At 35.3% G+C, this 20,105-nt stretch overlaps 1 protein-coding gene and 1 long non-coding RNA gene across 10 annotated transcripts in view; one reads left to right on the top strand and one right to left on the bottom strand.

The window, feature by feature from the left end:
• Positions 1 to 20,105, bottom strand: part of LOC105681464 (titin) — an 81,469-nt gene that overhangs the window by 23,087 nt on the left and 38,277 nt on the right. For 8 of the 9 annotated variants that reach the window (XR_001102639.3, XM_033323401.1, XM_012391177.3 and 5 more), the window contains 17 exons: positions 19,562 to 19,753; positions 19,061 to 19,243; positions 17,344 to 17,952; positions 15,415 to 15,591; positions 15,149 to 15,332; positions 14,924 to 15,051; positions 14,109 to 14,558; positions 13,326 to 13,692; positions 12,411 to 12,856; positions 11,387 to 11,777; positions 10,692 to 10,994; positions 10,438 to 10,604; positions 9,310 to 9,594; positions 8,222 to 8,408; positions 7,547 to 7,761; positions 6,906 to 7,190; positions 4,294 to 4,468 (listed from right to left, as the gene is read on the bottom strand). Coding sequence is in view for 8 of the 9 variants with exons in the window: in XM_033323401.1 (XP_033179292.1) it covers positions 4,294 to 4,468; positions 6,906 to 7,190; positions 7,547 to 7,761; positions 8,222 to 8,408; positions 9,310 to 9,594; positions 10,438 to 10,604; positions 10,692 to 10,994; positions 11,387 to 11,777; positions 12,411 to 12,856; positions 13,326 to 13,692; positions 14,109 to 14,558; positions 14,924 to 15,051; positions 15,149 to 15,332; positions 15,415 to 15,591; positions 17,344 to 17,952; positions 19,061 to 19,243; positions 19,562 to 19,753 (4,744 nt within the window). In the remaining variant the exon portion in view is untranslated. The remainder of the gene's footprint in view (positions 1 to 4,293; positions 4,469 to 6,905; positions 7,191 to 7,546; positions 7,762 to 8,221; positions 8,409 to 9,309; positions 9,595 to 10,437; positions 10,605 to 10,691; positions 10,995 to 11,386; positions 11,778 to 12,410; positions 12,857 to 13,325; positions 13,693 to 14,108; positions 14,559 to 14,923; positions 15,052 to 15,148; positions 15,333 to 15,414; positions 15,592 to 17,343; positions 17,953 to 19,060; positions 19,244 to 19,561; positions 19,754 to 20,105) is intronic. The other variant, XM_012391172.2, reaches the window with a different exon arrangement.
• LOC117152282 lies at positions 107 to 16,549 on the top strand. Its single transcript, XR_004462621.1, has 3 exons — positions 107 to 120; positions 2,640 to 2,645; positions 16,458 to 16,549. It is a non-coding gene; the product is annotated as an uncharacterized LOC117152282 (long non-coding RNA).

Genomic DNA, 20,105 nt, shown 5'->3' with positions numbered 1-20,105 from the left:
AGAATGGATTAACGATTATAATATGTAGCAAGTGAAACAAGCATCTGATCATGCTTCGTGCTTTAGTTACGCTCTCGAAAATACGAATTTGCATAAATATCTACAGTCTACTTATCACTGGTGTTACCTGCGATATAGGTTTCAGAGCGTCGATCGATTTCGTGTCGATTTATGGGTCAGTCGATGGCGTTTCGTGGTCGAATCGAAGAGAGCGACACTAGGTAGGAGCGAGGCTCCCCGAAGAAGACGCGCTCGAATTCCCTGGGTTAGCGACTCTGGACTAGGCTACGTGCCGGGTATTCGTGCCGACAAAAATAACGTGCTTTCTGCGTGTGTGCACCGGCCGAAAGAGAGAAGGAGCGAGGGAGAGCATCTCCTCTGGCCATCGCGACACACGGAACAAGATTGCGAGAATACGGAAATCGCGGAACTGACCTGTCCTCGGGGATGGACCAACTCGTCCAATTAATAATAGTAAGTTAGTGTCGTTAGTTATCGAACGTTCGAAGGTAAATTGAAATGATCGATGAGCTTTAAGGGGAGATTTAATTTATCGTAGTTGGAATCTTAGAAATGAAACGAAATTTTTGTTATTAGGAATATTTTTCTCCTTATCTTTCTGTGTGTTTTTTATTTTTTTTATTTTTTTTATTTTTTAATGGAATAATGGATTTAAGTCTACCGTAATTTTGTATCATTCTATTTGTTTCAGTCCATGATTTTTATTCAGTTTGCAATTTTTATTTCATTTGGTGTCCGATTTTTAGGGAAACGAATTGTCTTCGAATGGCGAAGAGTGAAAAGTGAAATGTTTGATGAATCGATTTTCTGGAGGATATAGTATCGACAGGATCATGAAAAGTGAAAAGCGAGATGTTCTTTTATAATTAGACTTCTTCACTCGTTCTATTGTTTTTTGTTATAAAGTATTGGAAAAAGAATGTTGCTTGCCAATGAGTGTGATAGTTTCCCTATTGTATTTACACTGTTGAAATAGCGTTGAATTTATGATTATGGTTTCTTTATAAGCCTGAATCATACTGAATCATAATGATTTATTTTGGAACTTCGATACGTTACGCGTATAATATTAGTAGTTTGCTGGTTACGTTGTTACTAATTCTGTAACGTCGACTGTTTAGATTTCACGTATGTGATCTTAATCTGTAAGTACAGCTTTCTCAATGTTAAGGGTACAATTTCACCTATCGTTTCTCTTAAATGATCAATAAAAAGAGGAGACAAAAATATACGTAGTTGCATGAAACCAACAAAGATCATAACAATCAATTGACATACCAACCACAGCACTAGAAAAGCAACGCACGTATATAGAAATCTTATTTAACACGTATTACATCACTAATCTGCATACGTACAACCAATTTACTATATTTACAGTTGTGTGCAAAAGTTTTCTACCAGACAGATCTTTCACTTTACGTTCTTGTAAAAAATATCTAAACGAATTTGAATTAACACTGGACATGAGAATATGACAAGAGAAAGAAAAATAATTCTAAATAAATACATACCTTTTTAACATTACTCAGAAAAATTCATACAATATAACAAACTTGAGGCTCTTGTAAAAAATATCTAAACGAATTTGTACTAACAGTGGACATAAGAATATTACAAGAGAAAGGAAAATAATTCTAAATAAATGCATACTTCCTTAACATTACTTAGAAAAATTCATACAATATAACAAACTTGAGGCGCTTGTGAAAAATATCTAAACGAATTTGAACTAACAGTGGACATAAGAATATTACAAGACAAAGAAAAATAATTCTAAATAAATACATACTTTTTTTAACATTACAGAGAAAAATTCATACAATATAATAAATATTTTTCATATATTTTCTATGTAATAGCATTTAATCTTGCAATTTTATTTAATATTAGTTAGAGTATCGCGTTTGAAATATAAAGTGAAAGATCTATCTGACCGGAAACGATTGCTTACCGCTGTGAAACAAACACTTCTAGAGATCACGTTCACTCTATTATTGACAGTATCACCATAAAACTACTCGTTGAAACTGTTATTCTTCTTTGCGTTCGATGATTCACGATTCAAAGAAATTTATCGTTCAATCAAAATTAATAAATACCTGATGTTTTACGGATATTTTCTATAAAATGCGAAACATACGTTAGAAAATGAGTATTGAAGCGAACGATCGACTAGACGAATGTTTCTACGTGGATCGTAATACAGTGTACAGGTGGGCGTAGAAACGTCAGATTTAATTGCGCGGCATGTGCACCGACCTAATATTAGTCGTGACTCAAAGTGACTTTTCGTCGGTGAAAGAAGAGAAAAGAGTTTGTTTAGTCGCCCTGGTTAAAAATAAGACCCCTCCCTTCTATATTACAGCCGAGTTCGGGGTAATGGATCATGGGATATCGCCTGTTCACGAATATCCTCGTCAAAAAGAGTTTACTCGACGCCAAAACGGAAAGCGATATTTATCGTCGGGATGAATGTTGATAAAAGATTCAAATTACGTCCAGCTACTATCATTTTTAATAAAAATAGCTGATTTCATCGTGTTTATGGGAAAATATAGGGCAGATTTTAAGGGGGGAAAAAAGAGAGCGGTAGAAAATAAGTGAAAATTCAGGAGAAGACAGTATAGAAATTTATAAATAAACAAACTTCATTGTAAAGGCGACAAAAATGTAGGATTTTCAAAAAGTGTCAAAAATCCATGGAAACCACGAATAAACCATTTTTATGTGAAATTATCGTTATGAAAATTGCTAAAATGAAAGTAAAATAAGTTGGAACAAAAACAGGAAAATTCAAAAGGACGCACAAATAGGAAATTCAATAGAAGCCGATGAAAAAGCAAGCAACCCTTTCCCACTACAAAATTACAATTACGACGAAAGTAAAACGTACGAGGGGGAGGGTAAACAAATACGAAAATTGAATAAAAAGGAGGAGAAGAAATTAAAAATTCAGTAAAATCAACGAAATTGGATAGAAAAAGATAAACAACCCTCTCTTTGTCTATATAAAAAGCACAATTGTAACAGGACCAAAAATAGAAAAATAGAAAATTAGAACAATAGAAAACTTTAGAAATACGCAAATAAGAAATTTATGTAAAAACGATACAAGAGATACAATTTGATAGAAATAACAACACGTCAATAGAAAAATCAAAGATATTCGACCATGATATTTAAACAAATATCTCATAGCGAAGGTCACTGAAAATTGCGCGGGCTCAGCGTTGCAACGAAACAACCAAAACTTCGAGACGCTGGCAAACGGGTGGTCGCGTGATTTTTCTCGCGGAAACCAACGAGAACGAACGGTGTCAAATTTCAGAGAGACCCGTTGCTGTCGCAACATCCCGCTGCTACGTATCATAATCTTTCATCCATTCGTATCGTTCGTTCGTTGCGACATCTCGCTTTTCCGGTGATACTGTTCTTCTATGTGGAAGCAGTGTGTCAGCTACCTGGTGAATGAAGCTGCCATTCGATTTGCATAGACGCGTATTAATAACTCGTGACACCGTTGTCGGTTTCGACGATATTTTGGCTACGCGCGAACTAATTTACTGTAACGCGGTTGGCAATAAAAATCGCTTCGTTTCCGAAAGATCGACATCGCCTAGAATTAACCGCGAATATTCCACGCTGTTCGACGTTGCGGAATTTCTGTTCGTTTAAAATCGAGCCGCGACGAAAACATACGAGAGACGAATATTTTTATTTTCCAAGACTAAATACGTTAAGAGCAACGATGTAGTAGTTTGTATCCAATGATGAACGAGTTCATTGATGTTCACGCGTAAGAAAGTCATAAACGGTAAGATAAATACGAGTATTTGTCTGGTTGTTACTGTAACGAGTAGAGAAAATTGTGTGATAAAAGTTTAAGGGAAGGTGCAAGATTATAATTTAGGAAGATAGCGTAGGAAATATTTAGCGCAAAGGTGAAATGGTTGAAGATTGTAAAATATAGCAGGTTGCCAAGATTGATGATAATTTGATGGATAAAAAATGAAAATTTATATTCCATTAAAAATTTACTACGTTATGCTGGAAAACGTTATGTCGATTTAAAAAATGAAGAAATTAAGCGAGGAATAAAGCGTGCAAGTTATAGATGCGTTCAGCAAACGTTGTGTTATAATATTATAGGTACCAGTAGTATGATATAATAGTAGTTGCGAATAATAAAATGATACACATTCTTTTCTTTTGTTCCTGACAAGGGATACGTTTGCTTAAGAATTGTCAAGGTCAGATTTAATTGCTTACCAATATCTAAACGAGCACTGCAAATCGCCTTGCCAGCAGCGTTCTCCGCCACGCAGGAAATCGTACCAACATGCGTGCTTCCGGTCTCTGGAATCGTCAACACCTGTCGATCACCGCTGACCGACACCAAGAAGTCCTTGCCATGAACAGGACGATCGTTAAATAGCCATTGAATCTGAAAGTCACCATATCAACTCACTTAATTACATTTTATTTCTCGAGATCTATCGATTTGTTGCTTAAAAGTCTCATCCCTTAGAGAAGTTGGATTTATATAATTAAAAGAATAATTGTATATTCGTAACCATAACACGTTTGATGTAGGAAAAATATCGATCTAATTGTATCGATCACAATAAAACCAGCGATTCCATGCAAAAGATTAACGTAAATAAAAGTCCCAACCTTGAGCCAAGTTTAAAAAGCTCGTAGAAGAAAAACAACTTTCTCATCGTCCGACGGTAAACGAAGCATCGTTGCAAAGCTACGAACGAGACCGCGTACTCGAGATCGATTGCATCACAAAATTCCGAAATATAAACTACTTTTGCTTGTGGATGTTCAATCCACGAACGACACAGAAAATTCCACGAAATGTTCGGCGTGTTCGAACGAACGAACCAGTTTCTACAGTTCCGAGTGCCGATTACGTACGATATCTGATGGATCGTACCAGGAAATTCTATTAATTATACAATCTGTAAGTACACGCGTATAAAATCAATACTAAAATGCTATTTATTGCTAGCACGCAAAATTCTTTCGATCATTCTGCATACTGAAATAAAGGCAGCTGCGTAATTCGTATTCTCGTCGATTATACATAGAGCGTTGATCGTAAATCAATAGTTTCACAATATTCAAATCGGAAATAATCCGATGGAAAGTTCACGAACGAAACGATATCGATACCTGATCCGCGAGTGTCACTAAAAATTTCGCGGAGAACCTCGCGGCGCGGCTGCACCCGCGAATTTCCACATCAGGTACATTGTTCCCGTTTAAATATAACCCGGAGGCACGAAATTACTCTTGGTCGGCCACCTCCTGACAGGCTGGCCAACTCTGCGCCCCATCTTTTACGCGTCCCTCGACACCTTCGACAAACGGATCCAAGATGCGGCGCCGCGATTCGACACTCGTCTATTCGCCTGGTCTCCTCCCATCGAACAGTAGTCGTGAACATTTCGTAACATTTAGCGCGTTGATGCGAGTTCCACGTGGTTCGAAGGTTGTGACACATTTTTCTTTGTTGATATAGTAGTTGGGTGTCTGAGGCTAAGAGCTACGCTTTAGCTACGTTTAAACAGTAGATTTTTATGTATTTTATGTATTTACAGAAAAATTAAAGCTGCAAAATATGAAACAGTATGGGGGCTACTTATTTTCTAACGAAAAGATTCTTCATCAGGTTCTATATTTCATCTTTGTACTATCAAATTTTTGTAGTCGTAAAGGATATTGGTTAATGATATGATATTTTATATAGTTGGACCTATTTGAGCGATGTGCAGTTGCTATAATAAATACAATGGTGGGAATACGTTTTGTAGCCACTGTATAAAATATGTAAATTATTAATAGTAACAGTAGATTTTTTGTATTTTATGTATTTGCAGAAAATTTAAAGCTGCAAAATATGAAACAGTATGGGGGCTACTTATTTTCTAACGAAACGATTCTTCATCAGGTTCTATATTTCATCTTTGTACTATCAAATATTTGTAGTCGTAAAGGATATTGTTTAATGATATGATATTTGATATAGTTGGACCTATTTGAGCGATGTGCAGTTGCTATAATAAATACAATGGTGGGAATACGTTTTGTAGTACTACTGTATAAAATATGTAAAATATTGTTGTCATTATAATATTTGATGGGTGGAAGAAATTTCAGTCTAGATCCTAGTATTCTAATTGTGTTCGTAGAAATATGAATTTGCATAGAAATTACGATTATTATGATTTTATTCAGACTATGAGAGTCCGATATTTATTTAACGATATTCAAAATTGTTTTGTGATTTTCTTGTGACAGATGGCTTTTTCTACGGTTGGAAGTTAGCGACGTTAATCGTATATTTGCAAATTATGGTCAAGTAGGCCTTCGATGATACTGAAAGCGATATTATAGTAACGATATACATACAATGATACTAATAGCGAACTGTTTCACTTAACACAGGATCTAGTTTTTAAATATCAGTGTATCTTCTATTTCGCTGTTATATTCCTCAGGGTTTTGTAGTTGAAAAAGCCTACAATTTTGGTAAGAAGTATTTGAATTGAATGTACGAAACATAGTGGAATTCAAAAATGGATAATAACTTTTATAATACTTTGTAATAATTGAGAAAGTGGTTCGATCATAAATCCTTCAGTTCTGCGTTATAAGATACGAAGAATTGACAATTATTATTAGATTGAAATTGGAATTATTAATCCAAATACGATATACATAAATAATCGTTAATTATTTGAAGATTGTATAATAAGGAAAATAATATTCTTTTTCCAAACAATCAAGAATTATTCACGTATATATCGTACTCGACCTAATAATTATAATTTGCATATCTCAAAATTCAAAACAAAAGGTATATAACTTACTTTCGGAGCTGGTTTCCCAACTACAATACACTCGAATTTCGTAGAAACGCCCTCTGACACTCTTCTGTCTTCAAACTTTTCCTTAAACGTAGGAGCGATCAATTTCTCTTCCATTTGCACGAATTCTTCCTTTCTCCTAAAGTCACCCAACGATCTCACGACCAAACGTGCGAAAGCTTTCGCCTCTCCGTGCGCGTTAAACGCTTTGACCACGTAATTCCCTTTATCCTCGGGGATCGTCGAAGAAATCTTCAGAATACTCGTTCCATCTTGCCTCCGCTGGATCTGAATCATCAAAACACAGTAGGATATAAAGTTGGGGATTATTTAAATATTTCGTACAGGCAGCAGTAGTTAATTTAACATGGAAGGGCAAACATTAGCGAGAAATACGAGGAAGAAAAATAAATTTGACAGTAGAAAATAACGTTCTTCAAAGAACACGATCATCGAGCCTTTTTTTAAATTTTGATTATTTGTATTCGCGTATCGCGTACATTACGTGACATTGCGTTTAGCAAATAACTTTTTAAAAATAATTTATCTTTCGAAAGCTGCTCGCCTGATTGTTCTTGGTTCTGAAGCAACCGCGTGCGTGTTTCTTCGATATCTCATTGAATTTTATTTTAGCAAACACTCACCAGGATACGTTCGTTCTCGGTGATCTCGCCACTGTCAGAGAACCATCTGAGTTCTGGTTTCGGTTCTCCAACTACCGCACACTCAAAAGTGGCGGTCTCGCCTTCCGCCACCAGAGAATCTGTCGGAAGTTTCACGAATTTTGGAGGTGAACCCGCGACCAATGTTTCTTCCACTTCTGTCCGTGTCTTGTCCAATTTTTTCGAAACGGTCACCGCTGCATGAAAGATATTTGTTATTTTACACGTTGATTATTGTTATTATGATTTGTTATTTTACACGTTAGCAAAGAGAACGCGTGATTTACAAAAGCTGGAGATTATTTCGGTGATTAAGTTTCTCATTTACCCAAGGATTACGTAATCTATAAATGAAATTTGAATTTTGTTTGAGAAGACACGGAATTAATTAAAACATCTATAAATAAGCATCTTTGAATGCTTCTTTGAAGATGATCAAATTCTAATTATGGCACAGCTGTTGTAAATACAATCAACGAGCGTAAAAAGTTTAGATTCTATAACAAGGTAGACAAAGAGTTACAATAAAAAATCTACTACAAAAATTTACAGGAAATTTCTTGGCGTTAAAAATAATAGCAAAAGACGTGGATTATTAAAATATAAAAATTACGAATTTCATGGTATGTAAGTATTCGATAAAACGTTTCTACGTACGTGTCACTGTTAATGTGCACTGACTAGACGCTTCACCGCCAGAATTAATGGCGACTACTTTGTACACACCGGCGTCATCCAAAAAAGCTTCGTGAATGACCAAGGAACATTTGTCACCTTGGAACAACAGCTGGAAATCGGCTGACTCCTTTACAGGTTGATCATCGTGATACCAAATCACCTGTGCCAACAAATTTACAGATTTTCTGTTATAAAAGAAGTTACAGAATTAAATGTCGAAGCTTAGCTAAAATATTCGACTGTATTCGTTTCATTCATCGAGCATAAGATAGCTCTACTATCGTTTATTCTGACTTTCACAAAACTTTTTCTTTTATAATTACACGCCACATACTTTTGAATTATTTTTTAATTAAAAACAGAAGTCTGCCTGCCTTGAAAGAATTAATCGTTAAGAAAAACTTTTCGAGCCAGCCATTATGAATTTACTCAAATAACAAATAATAAAAATTCATAGAAAGAAACGGTCCATATAGTATTTAAAAATATATGCTACTTCTAATCTGTTAATTGGGTCTCCTCTCAAGTGAAAATTTTTATCCTCGCAAAGTTAAAAGTTAACAAAATCGAATCAATTTCTGTAGCAGATTAATTTTGGTTCTCGCAAATGTAAATATAATACTTTTAATATACATTAGAAAAAAATAAAAATGGAACGACATGTAAAAAATGGGTTCCTAAATAATGTAATTATTATGTCTAAGAAAATCTTCTCTGTTTAATTTATAAATCTTCCAAACGATCTGATCTACGATTTCTTCTCAATTTCGTAGAGAGAATACCATGGACTGCCATAGTCGTGATTCTTCGGCCTTCGATCGAATTATTACGTCGCATCTTGTTCCGAATATTCCCGATCGCTTGTTTTTCACGTCTGCCCGGAACGAAACTCAACGTACTAATAATACAATTTGCAAGCCGAAGAATCGCGAATATCGTTACATCATCGCGAAAGTTTCAAATCAGAAACAACTTGGAATATGCCAATTATCGAGACTACCCTAAATCAACATCGACAAAACTCGGGCTACCTCTCGAGTATTTCACTGATCTCACAAAACACTCACTTCCGGTTCAGGTTGGCCAACGATCACGCAGTCCAGTCGAACAGACAAACCCTCCTGAACCTTCAGATCCTTCAATGGCATCTGAATCTTGGGGACCACGGGCTCCATGTCGCTGCAAGCGAAGTCAGAATCGCTGGTTTCGTGAGGAAGTCGTCCTTTCACCGAAACGTTGCAAGACACCGTGGCCTCACCGGCGTTGTTCTTAGCGACGACCGTGTAACATCCGGCATCCTTTGCAAACGCCTCCGAGATGATCAGGCTGGTTCGCCCGGCGTCCGTTTGTATCTGAAACGGCGAATCCCGACACCCTGAACATTCAATTTCAATTCTTCGTTTTCACCGGCCGCTACATTGCTTTATTTCGAATTCGGCGCGTGCACATGCGGCTAAAAATATCGCGACACGGTCGCCTCGCCTCGAATGGGAGACCGTGGAAGAGAGAGAAGACGAGGAAACAATGTTTTGCTTAAAAATTATGTTGTTGCATCCAATAGCATTGCGTTGCTTCTTATGGGAAAGCCCATCGTATTTCGATACGTTTAATTTTGGTAGGTTCGGATGAGTGAAAATTAATTGTACTTTCGATGGAACAACTATAGAGAAAGATACATTGCTTGGTTGCATTTCCATTTGTGTGTTAATTATTCTGATAATTTTCTTGTTAATTCGTAATTGATGTTATAGAATCGAATGGTAGGTAATTGTTTTTATTTCACAGAAGATGTCTTACGTTTTACAAACAATTGTCTTTAAAAGGAAGAGAAAGAAACATAATTCTAATTTCTTAGAAACAATTATTTGCCTCAATGGTGTAAAGTATTCCAAACTTTTGAACAATGTACATTACAAACGTAGAAGGAAAGCCTTTAGTTATATATATACAATTTTATGCTACTTTTGAAAAACGTATCTTATCAAAAACTTGTTAAAAGTCGTTTTGCTGCCTTTTGGATTGTTTGGAAACTTGCATTTTTTCGATAAAAAGATTGTATATCCTGTACGATAATTTATTTTCTAGCTTTTCATATCCGTTTTCAACTTTCTTCTTGTATATATTTACTGTGTTTAGAATAATTTTCACGTTAAGTATAAAACATCAGCGCCTTTTAAATAAACATAAAAATTTACCTTTAAGTTCATGGTTTCTTCCACCGGTCTTCCATCGTGATACCAAGTCAAAGTAGGCGTTGGATTTCCTTTTGCTTCGCATTCGAGCTTCACCCTTTGACCTGCTCTTCCCATGGCATTCGATAACGGAGCAACAAAATATGGTTTTTCCGACGTAAATTCCACAGCTAAAAATGCACGATGCATAAAATCAATCTTTCGATTGGAACTACATATTTCTTGTTGACAAATTAAGAAATTATTAAGTTTCTTACGTTGTATATCGAGAAAAGCGGAAGTGGAGGCTTGACCCAGTCGATTGGCGGCTTTGCAAGTATAAGTAGCCTTATCTTCTAAGAAGACTTCTTCGAATTTTAAAACAGCCTCACCGTTATTGTAAGTGATGATGTAATCGGGAGAATTATCGATGTTCACGTCGTTCTTGAACCATTGTACAGTTGGCAGAGGATTACCTTCGACGATGCACTCCATCCGATGAGAAGATCCTTCCACCGCCATCGATGCCACTAATTCTTTCACGAAAACCGGTGGACTCGGTTGTTCTTCCGGTGCTGTTTCTAAAAATTCGACGTTATAATCATATTCGTAAAAGCTTTACTAAATCCCCATATCGTAAGATATTCAATTAGCCAATCGTATAAAATATTAAAGTCTAGAAATTAAAAGATGAACTATATTAAAATTAAATTAACCCCTTGAAGGTTCATGACCAAATTTTCAATTCTATTTCTATATCTTTGTAATTGATAAATAATAACGTTAATATTATAGCAAGAGGGATTTTAATTGGAATTAAATTAAATTTCGAATATTACTATAAATAAGTAATTTACAATATTATATATTCGGAAATTGTTACATAAATATTAGAAATAATAATAGTCCAATTATTCGCTTTTCCCATATTTATCAACTTATTAAAATTCTTTTAAATATATTACAAAATTACCTTTAACAGTCAACGTGGCAGACGTTTCCGCTGACCCGGCGATATTAAAAGCTCTGCAAGTGTATTTTGCAGAATCTTCGGCGAAAGTTTCTTCGATCGTCAAAGTACAAATGCCTTGAACATACGTTGTCAGATAATCAGGGTTATTCAAAATCGAGATTCCATCCTTGTACCAAACCACTTCCGGTGTTGGTTGACCAACGAGGTTGCACTGGAAAGTGAATTTTTCTCCTTCTTGTACAGTGGTATCATGTAAGGGAACGGTAAATTCTGGAGCCAATGGAGGAACGTTCTCTTTTAGCAGTCTTTCTACTGATTTCTCGCGTATTTCTTCGGTGACGATGTTCTTCTGTGGACTTGGTTCGCGTTGAGACGTTTTCTCAATTTCCGTCTAAAATTAAAAAAGAAAACAGCATATACGTATATGTATACGATGCATACATAAAGTGTCAAAAGTGTGAGTGACAATTATATTGAAAGAATGAATATAATATATATGATAACTTTTTAAATTAATTATATATAAATATATTTCATACCAAGTTGTTATCTTTTAATATTCAGATTTCTATCAGATATTATAATCGATTTTAATATACAATATTCAATTGTAAACGTGTTTCTTTAATATTTCAAAAAATGTTTCATACATATTCCTTACATTGTTCTAGTTTTATTATAATTAAATAATTATAATAGAATTAGAAAAATATTTTTAGTAATTCACATGGAATAACATCAGCAAGAATAGAAAATAAAAATGCTCTTAGCTCATTGTTATCGTAGTTATTTCATCTTCAACCGAAATGGAAACGCGATTCATCTGTATTACGTGACTCATGCATCTTGTATATCACGTAACAAATCGAGAATGCATCCTATTTTCCTTCTAGTTTTCTTAGAAAAACATTCACTTACGCGTTTTAAAGGTCGTATCGATAATTAAAATTATACCATTAGCGAACAGAAAAAAAGAAAGATGCAAAATACAGAAAAAGACGTAGAACGAGAATATATGTTATACCTTTTGCAAAATATGTATTTCTTTAGTGATAGTTGCGGAAGTGACCATTTCTTTGACGAAACTTTTGTCCGTGCTGTCGATCTTCTCGGTTTGCGCTGACACCGAAAACGACGGTGGAGCAGAAACTTTTTCAAACGTCTTTTCCTCTTTCAGTTTCTTTGCTTCTATCGTTGCTTTCTCCAATGTCTCGGCTGCTAATTTTTCCGCGATTCTCCTCGCGTTCTCCGCTTCTTCTCTGGCTGCTTCTGCGGCAGCCATTTCCACTTTCGCGGCCTGTAATCTTCTGTCTGCTTCCTGCTTCTCGATCCTTAATTTCTCCTGCAGATCTTCCGCGTTTTTCAAATTTTGAGCCAACGTTCGGAATTCGGACGAGACGACGGCGAAGGAGTCTAACATTTGGCGATTTTCCACGATCACTTCGTTGAATTGTGGTAATCTGTCTGTACCTACATAACAGCACAAAGGATAGCAATTTTACTATTTTGGTATAACGCTACATAAACGAAATAAAACACTGAAACGATAAGAAACTTTGTCCCATTATGTAATATATCGTCTTAGATTTAAATACATACGAATTTCAAAATCGTGTCAGAATTATTTGCAGTGACAAAATATTTTATACAGATCCATATAAATTTCTATTTTACTACGTCTGTTTGGCGATAGTTACGTGTATTTAGCTATTTATATTTTCCATTAAATATTTTGTATTTTATATAGAAATTAAAAAAAAAACTTTCGAAGAACTCGCTTTTGTATATTGATATAATTTTAATATAATAAAATATTAATAATATAATAAATAAATAAAATATTAATATAATTCCTATTTAATAATTTGTGTTATTTATCGTTTATATGCATTCAAATACGTATCTTAAATTCTATTTCCAATTTACTTTGTTCGCTTACCAAACACGATAGTCGATAGTTCCTTCAGCTTTTCGATTCTCCTTTCTTGAACTTCTTCGCCTGGCTTCAAGTAACGATCTATTTCTTGAAGCAAATCCATGGCGTCTTTCGGAGTCTTTACCGCGGTTGCTTTCCTCGCTATCACGACCAACAATTTGCTACCTTCTCTATTCCATTCTTTGGCTTCCTCCAAGAGCGTGAAATACTCTATGCTCAAATTCATTCGCTTCTTTGTTTCTTCGATTTTCCTCTTCAAGTTTCTCCACCTCTCACGCAAGAAAGAAATATCGTTGACGATTTGAGGCGTTAAAATATTAATCGATTCTTCGGTCGTCTTCACGAACGTCTCGATTCTTTCTTCCAAAATCTACGAACCAGAAACACGATACACCATTTCAGCATTTTAACAACGAGAGAAATATATTTAAAACGCGAGTAATTTCTCCCAAACTATTGTTTCTGTCTTTTTAAATTTCTCGATGTTACTTCTAAATATTATTTTTCTTTGAAAAATTTCCTGTTATTTATAGTAATTCCAGTTTATAACAAGTACCATATTATTTACCATACTCTATTTATCGTAAGATTTTCTAGATCAATGTTAAACAATATTCTGAATTATTGTTTACTTACATAAATATTTCCTATGTCAAGCATTCGATAAAATTTGTAACGCTGTTAGTTTTTATTTTAATAGGTTGAATCGTGAAATAAAATTATAAATTTATTATAATTAACAATATAAAGTATTTTTTTTATCGTGTAAACATTTCTTGTTCTTACCGTGACTGTCTTTTCGAATTGTACGAACGAGGTAGCAGTAGCTTTAGCTGTCTGAAGGTTCTCACCAATCTTCGCGTCAACCTTCTTCAAATGTTCATTCAAATCCTGTAATTCTGTCTCAATCCTCTCCAAATCCTCGGAAAAAGTACACGTTCGTCGATATTCTTCGATCTTAGTAATCGTCTGAGACCAAAACAGTTCAAGGTTTGTCGACAACGAATCTATAGCACGCTTCAATTTCTCAATGTCCTGAACACCAGCCTCGGGCGGTTCCTGTTGCTTGATCCTAGCGATTACGTCTTGAGCCTTCGATCTAATCTGATTTTGTCTGTCAGAAATTGTCCATTTCATCGCGTCGAGCTCGTTGAACAGTGTTTCCACTTCGGACAATTTTTTCAAGGACGCTATACGTTGTGCATGAGCCCTTAACTGTTCGATCTTATGCTCAACCTTGAACAGGATTAGAAAATTAATCGTGAAATTAAAATTTCGAGAAGAACACCGGATATATGCAAGTCGAGCCACGTAATTCCGCGGCCTTCTACAGAATAACAATTAACTGTTCGTTATTTTGCTTTTTATCAAGATAGGATGCCATTTTGAGTTTTGAAAATGTAACGTGCAATGCTTGTTATATTTATGTTAAACTACTATATTTTATATTGTGATAGAGCTATATTTAAATATTCGACGGAATGTTGACTTTTGCGTAAAATATTGGGTTGGCAACTAAGTGATTGCGGATTTTGTCATTAAGTTGTATTGACAAAATCCGCAATCACTTAGTTGCCAAGCTAATATTATTGATATTTTACCTCTTCGATATTCCGGAAGATGGAAATCAATGACTCCAGAAGAGTTTCGTAATCTCTGGCAGTCGCATGAAGATTCTCGTGCATCTGACGAAGTCTCTTCAGGATCTCGTCGTCGATCTCTACTTCGCCTGATTCACAATATTTATTACATATTTATCTTTCGTTGTCTTCGATATTATTATTTTTCTATATATCTTAGAAAAGTGGTTATTAGTTTAAAATTACCTTTCTGAGCTAGAGTATTGATTCCATTGATTCTAGAATCCAATTCGTTGACAGCTTTATTCAACTCGGGAAGAATACGATGTTTGGATCCGCTTAAGTCTTGAAGAATGCTTGCTGTTTTAGGAGATTGAGACGTTATCACTGGATATAATTGTTCGCTGAATTTGGAAACCCATTCCATCGTCTACAAGTATAAACATAGTAGAAATATAGAAATTTCGTATCGTGGTAAAAGAAATATCTGAATGGGATGGTCAGCTACTTACTCTCGTGCTCTCTTCGATTCTTCGTTGATGCTCGATTCGCTTCTTCCTCAAAATCTCGATCGTCGTCCTCCATTTCTCCCACGATTCTGTTATAGTCAACTGTCTGTTAGCAAACCTCTCTAAGAGGGTCTGCACGCATATGCAGGCTCTCGGTACATCTAGATAAGGATCATCGATCTGAAAGATACATATTGCTTTTTACAAATGTTACAAAAAAAAAAAAGAAAATTTGAAGTGCATAAAATTGTATCTACTCAGTCATTCGATGTTAGTATTCGATAGAGAACTACCGGTAGGGGCCTTTCTTTTGGAATTTTTGAGAAGACCCCCAATACTTTAGTCTAGCCTTTTATTATAGCTGTACTTGAATAATAAAACTTAGAAGTGGTTGTTTATGATTTAATTCGATTATATGTGCCCGAGATTTATGACAGTAGGCTTGGCCTCGAAGCGACACAACTGGTCGCTAAACGTAGCCACGTTTTTACCTAGTACTTGCTTCGGTAGTACATATACTAAAATTGGAACGATACCATATAACCAAAACAGAGACAATGCAGGCTAAAATTCTTCGAACAATAGTAAACGCCCCATGGTACCTTAGAAACGAGGACATTCGGAAAGACCTGGGAATACCCAACGGTCAAGCAGGAGATTAGCAGATGTGCAAGAAGGTACACAGAAAGAATAGCAACGCACCCGAACCTGACTGGCAGCGGAAACGATCAACACGTCAAGCATAGAAAGAAGACTAAAAAGGAAACACCCAACAGATCTCGTAAAGGATATAACCTAACAAACACAAAGATGGTATCCCGCTGGGGGTAGCCATCCACATGATAATCAGACAGCCAAAAAATTCTACGAAATGTCCAAATCGGACAAATTGTGAATGTAAACAACTAAATAAAAAAAAAAAAAACGTTTTTACTTAACAGATGTATGGAATAGTTGTATAGCTCCCCTTAAAAATATATTTGACCCGAGGGGTACAGACAGGTACAGAGTAGAGTATATAAGTGCAATTCCACTTAGACCGAGAGAGTCAGTTGAGTTCTACTTGTACTGTGGACAAGTAAGTTGAGTTACACTTGAATTGTGGACCATTAAGTTCAGTTCGACTTAGACTTTGGAAGAAAACATTTGGAAGAAGACAGCATTTGCTATCCCGTTGACCGTGGATTCGTTATCGAACCTAAGATCATTGTCATTAGCATCTCGAAGGCTAAGATTCCTGATTGATGCACCTTGGTATGTACCCAATGAAACAATACACCGCGACCTCAAGATACTCACAGTCAAAGAAGAAATAGCAAAATATAGCGACAGATATAGCAAAAGAGTCAACAAACACCGAAACCCCCTAATCACTGGACTACTTGATACGACGGGCCAGATTCGCGGGCTGAAGAGGCACTACCCGCTAGACCTAAACGCTAGATTCAATTAGTTATCTAAATTAAGTAATATTTACTTATTTATAATACTTACTTATAAACTATACTTATCTATAATAAGTATTAACTTATTATAAATAATCAGCCATGTCACTGCGCCACGCCAGAAAAATTACTGAAAATTCTCAACGCGAGAATTGATCGTAATTTTAATAAATAAATTAAAAAAAAATATAAAAAAAAATTAGCATCTCGAGTATCTAATCGCCACTAATCATATTTGTACCAGTAAATATCATCCATATTGTATAACAACAATGGCTAATTCAATCGAATCTAATCTAATACTAAAAGAAAAATTCGCTTCTATCCATATACCTTGCAAAAAGTCGTTCAAGTCTCTAAAAGTACACGGTTCTAAGTTCGTAAAATTTTAATGAGAAGTCACGAATTCACCATTTTGATTATTCTCGTGATTCTATTAAATATTAACAACCTATATAAATTCGATAATAGGAAATTAATGTCACACCTTGATAGCAGCGTCCAGAAACGCTTTGCCAGTGTTAGTCAGGTTGACGTAAAGCGGCTGAAGATCTTTCCAACGTCTTCCAAGCTGTTCGATCTTCCTCTCGTCCAAAACATCCGTTTGTCTCTTCAATTCGCTTTCGATCGACTCAATTTCCCTCGTTAGTTCCTCAACTGCCATATGGAATTGCAAATAAAGCGATCCCAGATCGATTCTACTCGCTACCAGCTCTTTCGTCTTTGACCAGGAATTTCTTAATTCCTCCACTTTCGACTGTAGTTCTAATTTCTGCGTTTCTTCCAATCGTTCCCGAATTGGTAAAATTTCGAACTCTAAATGGTCCACTTCGTCGGTCCTTCGTTCGAGATCGTTCAACAGCTGACGATGCAGCCGACAGAAATCCTCCGCCATTGGCACGTCGCTGCCCATGTCTTGGTGACCCTGGAGAAACGCTTCGGGTATGCTCATTAACCACTTTCTTAGCTCGTCGTGCTTGTCTAAGAACGTATTTATGATCCTCGATATCTCGAGGTTCTCCTTCTCGTGAGCTGTGCACCTCTCCATCAAACGGATCTTCCGATTTTCCAGTTCCTCCACCACTCGTTTCACACCCTGAAGAATTAGAAAAGAAGCTTGAAACTTGACAAATTAACAGGCCATGTATTAGGTTGTTCGATAAGTATCTTTCTTACACAAACGTGTTTTTTTACAACAGTGCACCTTCATACAAACGTGAAACCAAGTCTGTGAAATGTCGCAGCGTTTATTTCAACAGAATAAAATGGTACGTAATTCGACGAAATAATATAAAAGAAAAAAGTTGTGCGTTTATTATTTTCCGAAAAAACGAAAGAAACTTTTCGGACAACCTAATAATTGTCTCGATATTATATTGAAATTAAAGTGAAACTGAAATTTATGTCGATCTATTAATATTATTTTCGTCGCAGAATTACAAAATGTATAGGCGTTGAATGGAGTTTCACTCCCTGAGAAATTGAAACTCTGTAATTGGAAGAATATGTAATTATTTCGTTATTGGATTTAAATTTAGGTAAAATTGAAATTTAATTTCTCGGAAACTGGAAGCACTTTTGTTAATATCTTTTCGATTTCATTGTTGCAATAGGAGAAACTGCTCTCGAAGTTTCACTTCCCGAGGAAATCCGCTAATCGGAGAAACGCGTAATAATTTCGATATTATTTAAATGAAACTAAAACTTCAAGTTGACTGTTCTCGAAAATTATATATATTTCTAGTATATTTATGGCCACGAAACAGAAGATACTCTTAGTATCTCGCTCCTTAAACTACTGAAACTTAGTAATTAGGAAAATATGTAGCAATTTCAAAGGTATTTAAATTTAAATTAAAATTTATATTCTCGACAATTATAATTACTTTTATATTAACATACTTTTATTTCAAATTCGCGGAAGATTTTAAATAAAACTTCTGAAAATTTTAAAAATTTCAGATAACGATATCTTGACTGTAATTTTCGCGGAGAAACTTGTTGTTTGCTAGTTAAATTTGCAAAAATTGTAAATACTCCAATAAATTGTAAGTACATCTGATTTCAATTCTATAAAGAATGGAGCTCTCGATCATACGAAGGTGAATACTAGAAATCATTCATTGAATCGAACGATTTCATTGACTATGCATGCCAACCGGTCTACTACAATTAAGTTGTCGCTATTAATCTGTGAATCTAACCTCAGCTCCTGGCGCTCCTCTTCCTGTGACATCTAGAAGGGCGTATCCTTCCGCCAAAGGTTTCGCGGTGACGTCCTCGATGGTGGCGACGGTCTGAGCATGGAAACGAGCTAATTTCGTCGAATATGGGGGATGCTCCGTCGTCACCAGCTGAATTTCCAACTGATCTAACTTTGTAATTGCCTTCGAAATAAGAATCACAAACTTCGATATCCTCGTTTTCCACACTGACATTTTTATAATAGAACAAATTAAAAATTCGAAGCTCGTAATTTACATTTTTTTAAATCTTTAGATTCCGTCTTTTTATAATGTATAATATTCGATGTATTTATTATTGTTGGAATATTTATTTATCAATGATACAAAATCAGCAAAATTGTTTTTAATTTATTGTACTAGATTATTTTTTACGAGTAAATAATAAATTTTATTTTATTGCCAATGAATTGGATATAATGGGAATATCAAATAGGACAAATTTAAAAGGTCAATGCTCACCGATCTCGCCGAATCGAAGAAGGCCACCGCTCTATTCAACAACGCCTCGTACTGATCCAAATCGTTGACATAATCAGCCGCGGCGCCAAGGATCGCGTAAGCTTGTTCTGTCGCCTGTTCACCGGCAAAGTGTCCCGATGACACTAATCGTTCGGTTGACTTCGTTATTTTGATCGATCTGTCTTGAAATTCCTATGTAAAATATGTCGACCAATTTTTTAATAAAAGTACTTAAACCTAAGTATCCTGTAATAGCACTTTGAGAATTGTCGTTTTATTACTACATCCGCTCATTTCTATTCCAAATGTGCCGAATATCTATCGAACTAGGATAAATATTAAAAAGTATGCTGTAAAATGTTAATTTAAAATGTTAACGTTAAAATTGAAAATGTAACAAATATTAAAAAGTATGCTGTAAAAGGTTAATTTAAAATTTCATTTGCAATATCATAGACATTGTTCCTAAACATGCAATAATATAATATAAAATAATAATACGTGCAATACTCAGTATGTATTATTAGGTTGTCCGAAAAGTTTC

The sequence above is a fragment of the Bombus impatiens genome, unplaced genomic scaffold (genome assembly GCF_000188095.3).
Source record: "Bombus impatiens unplaced genomic scaffold, BIMP_2.2 scf_0967, whole genome shotgun sequence".
In the NCBI taxonomy this organism is placed as follows: Eukaryota; Metazoa; Arthropoda; class Insecta; order Hymenoptera; family Apidae; genus Bombus; species Bombus impatiens.
The sequence above is the reverse complement of the archived record's forward strand: the minus strand, read 5'-3'. Positions and strand labels throughout refer to the sequence as shown.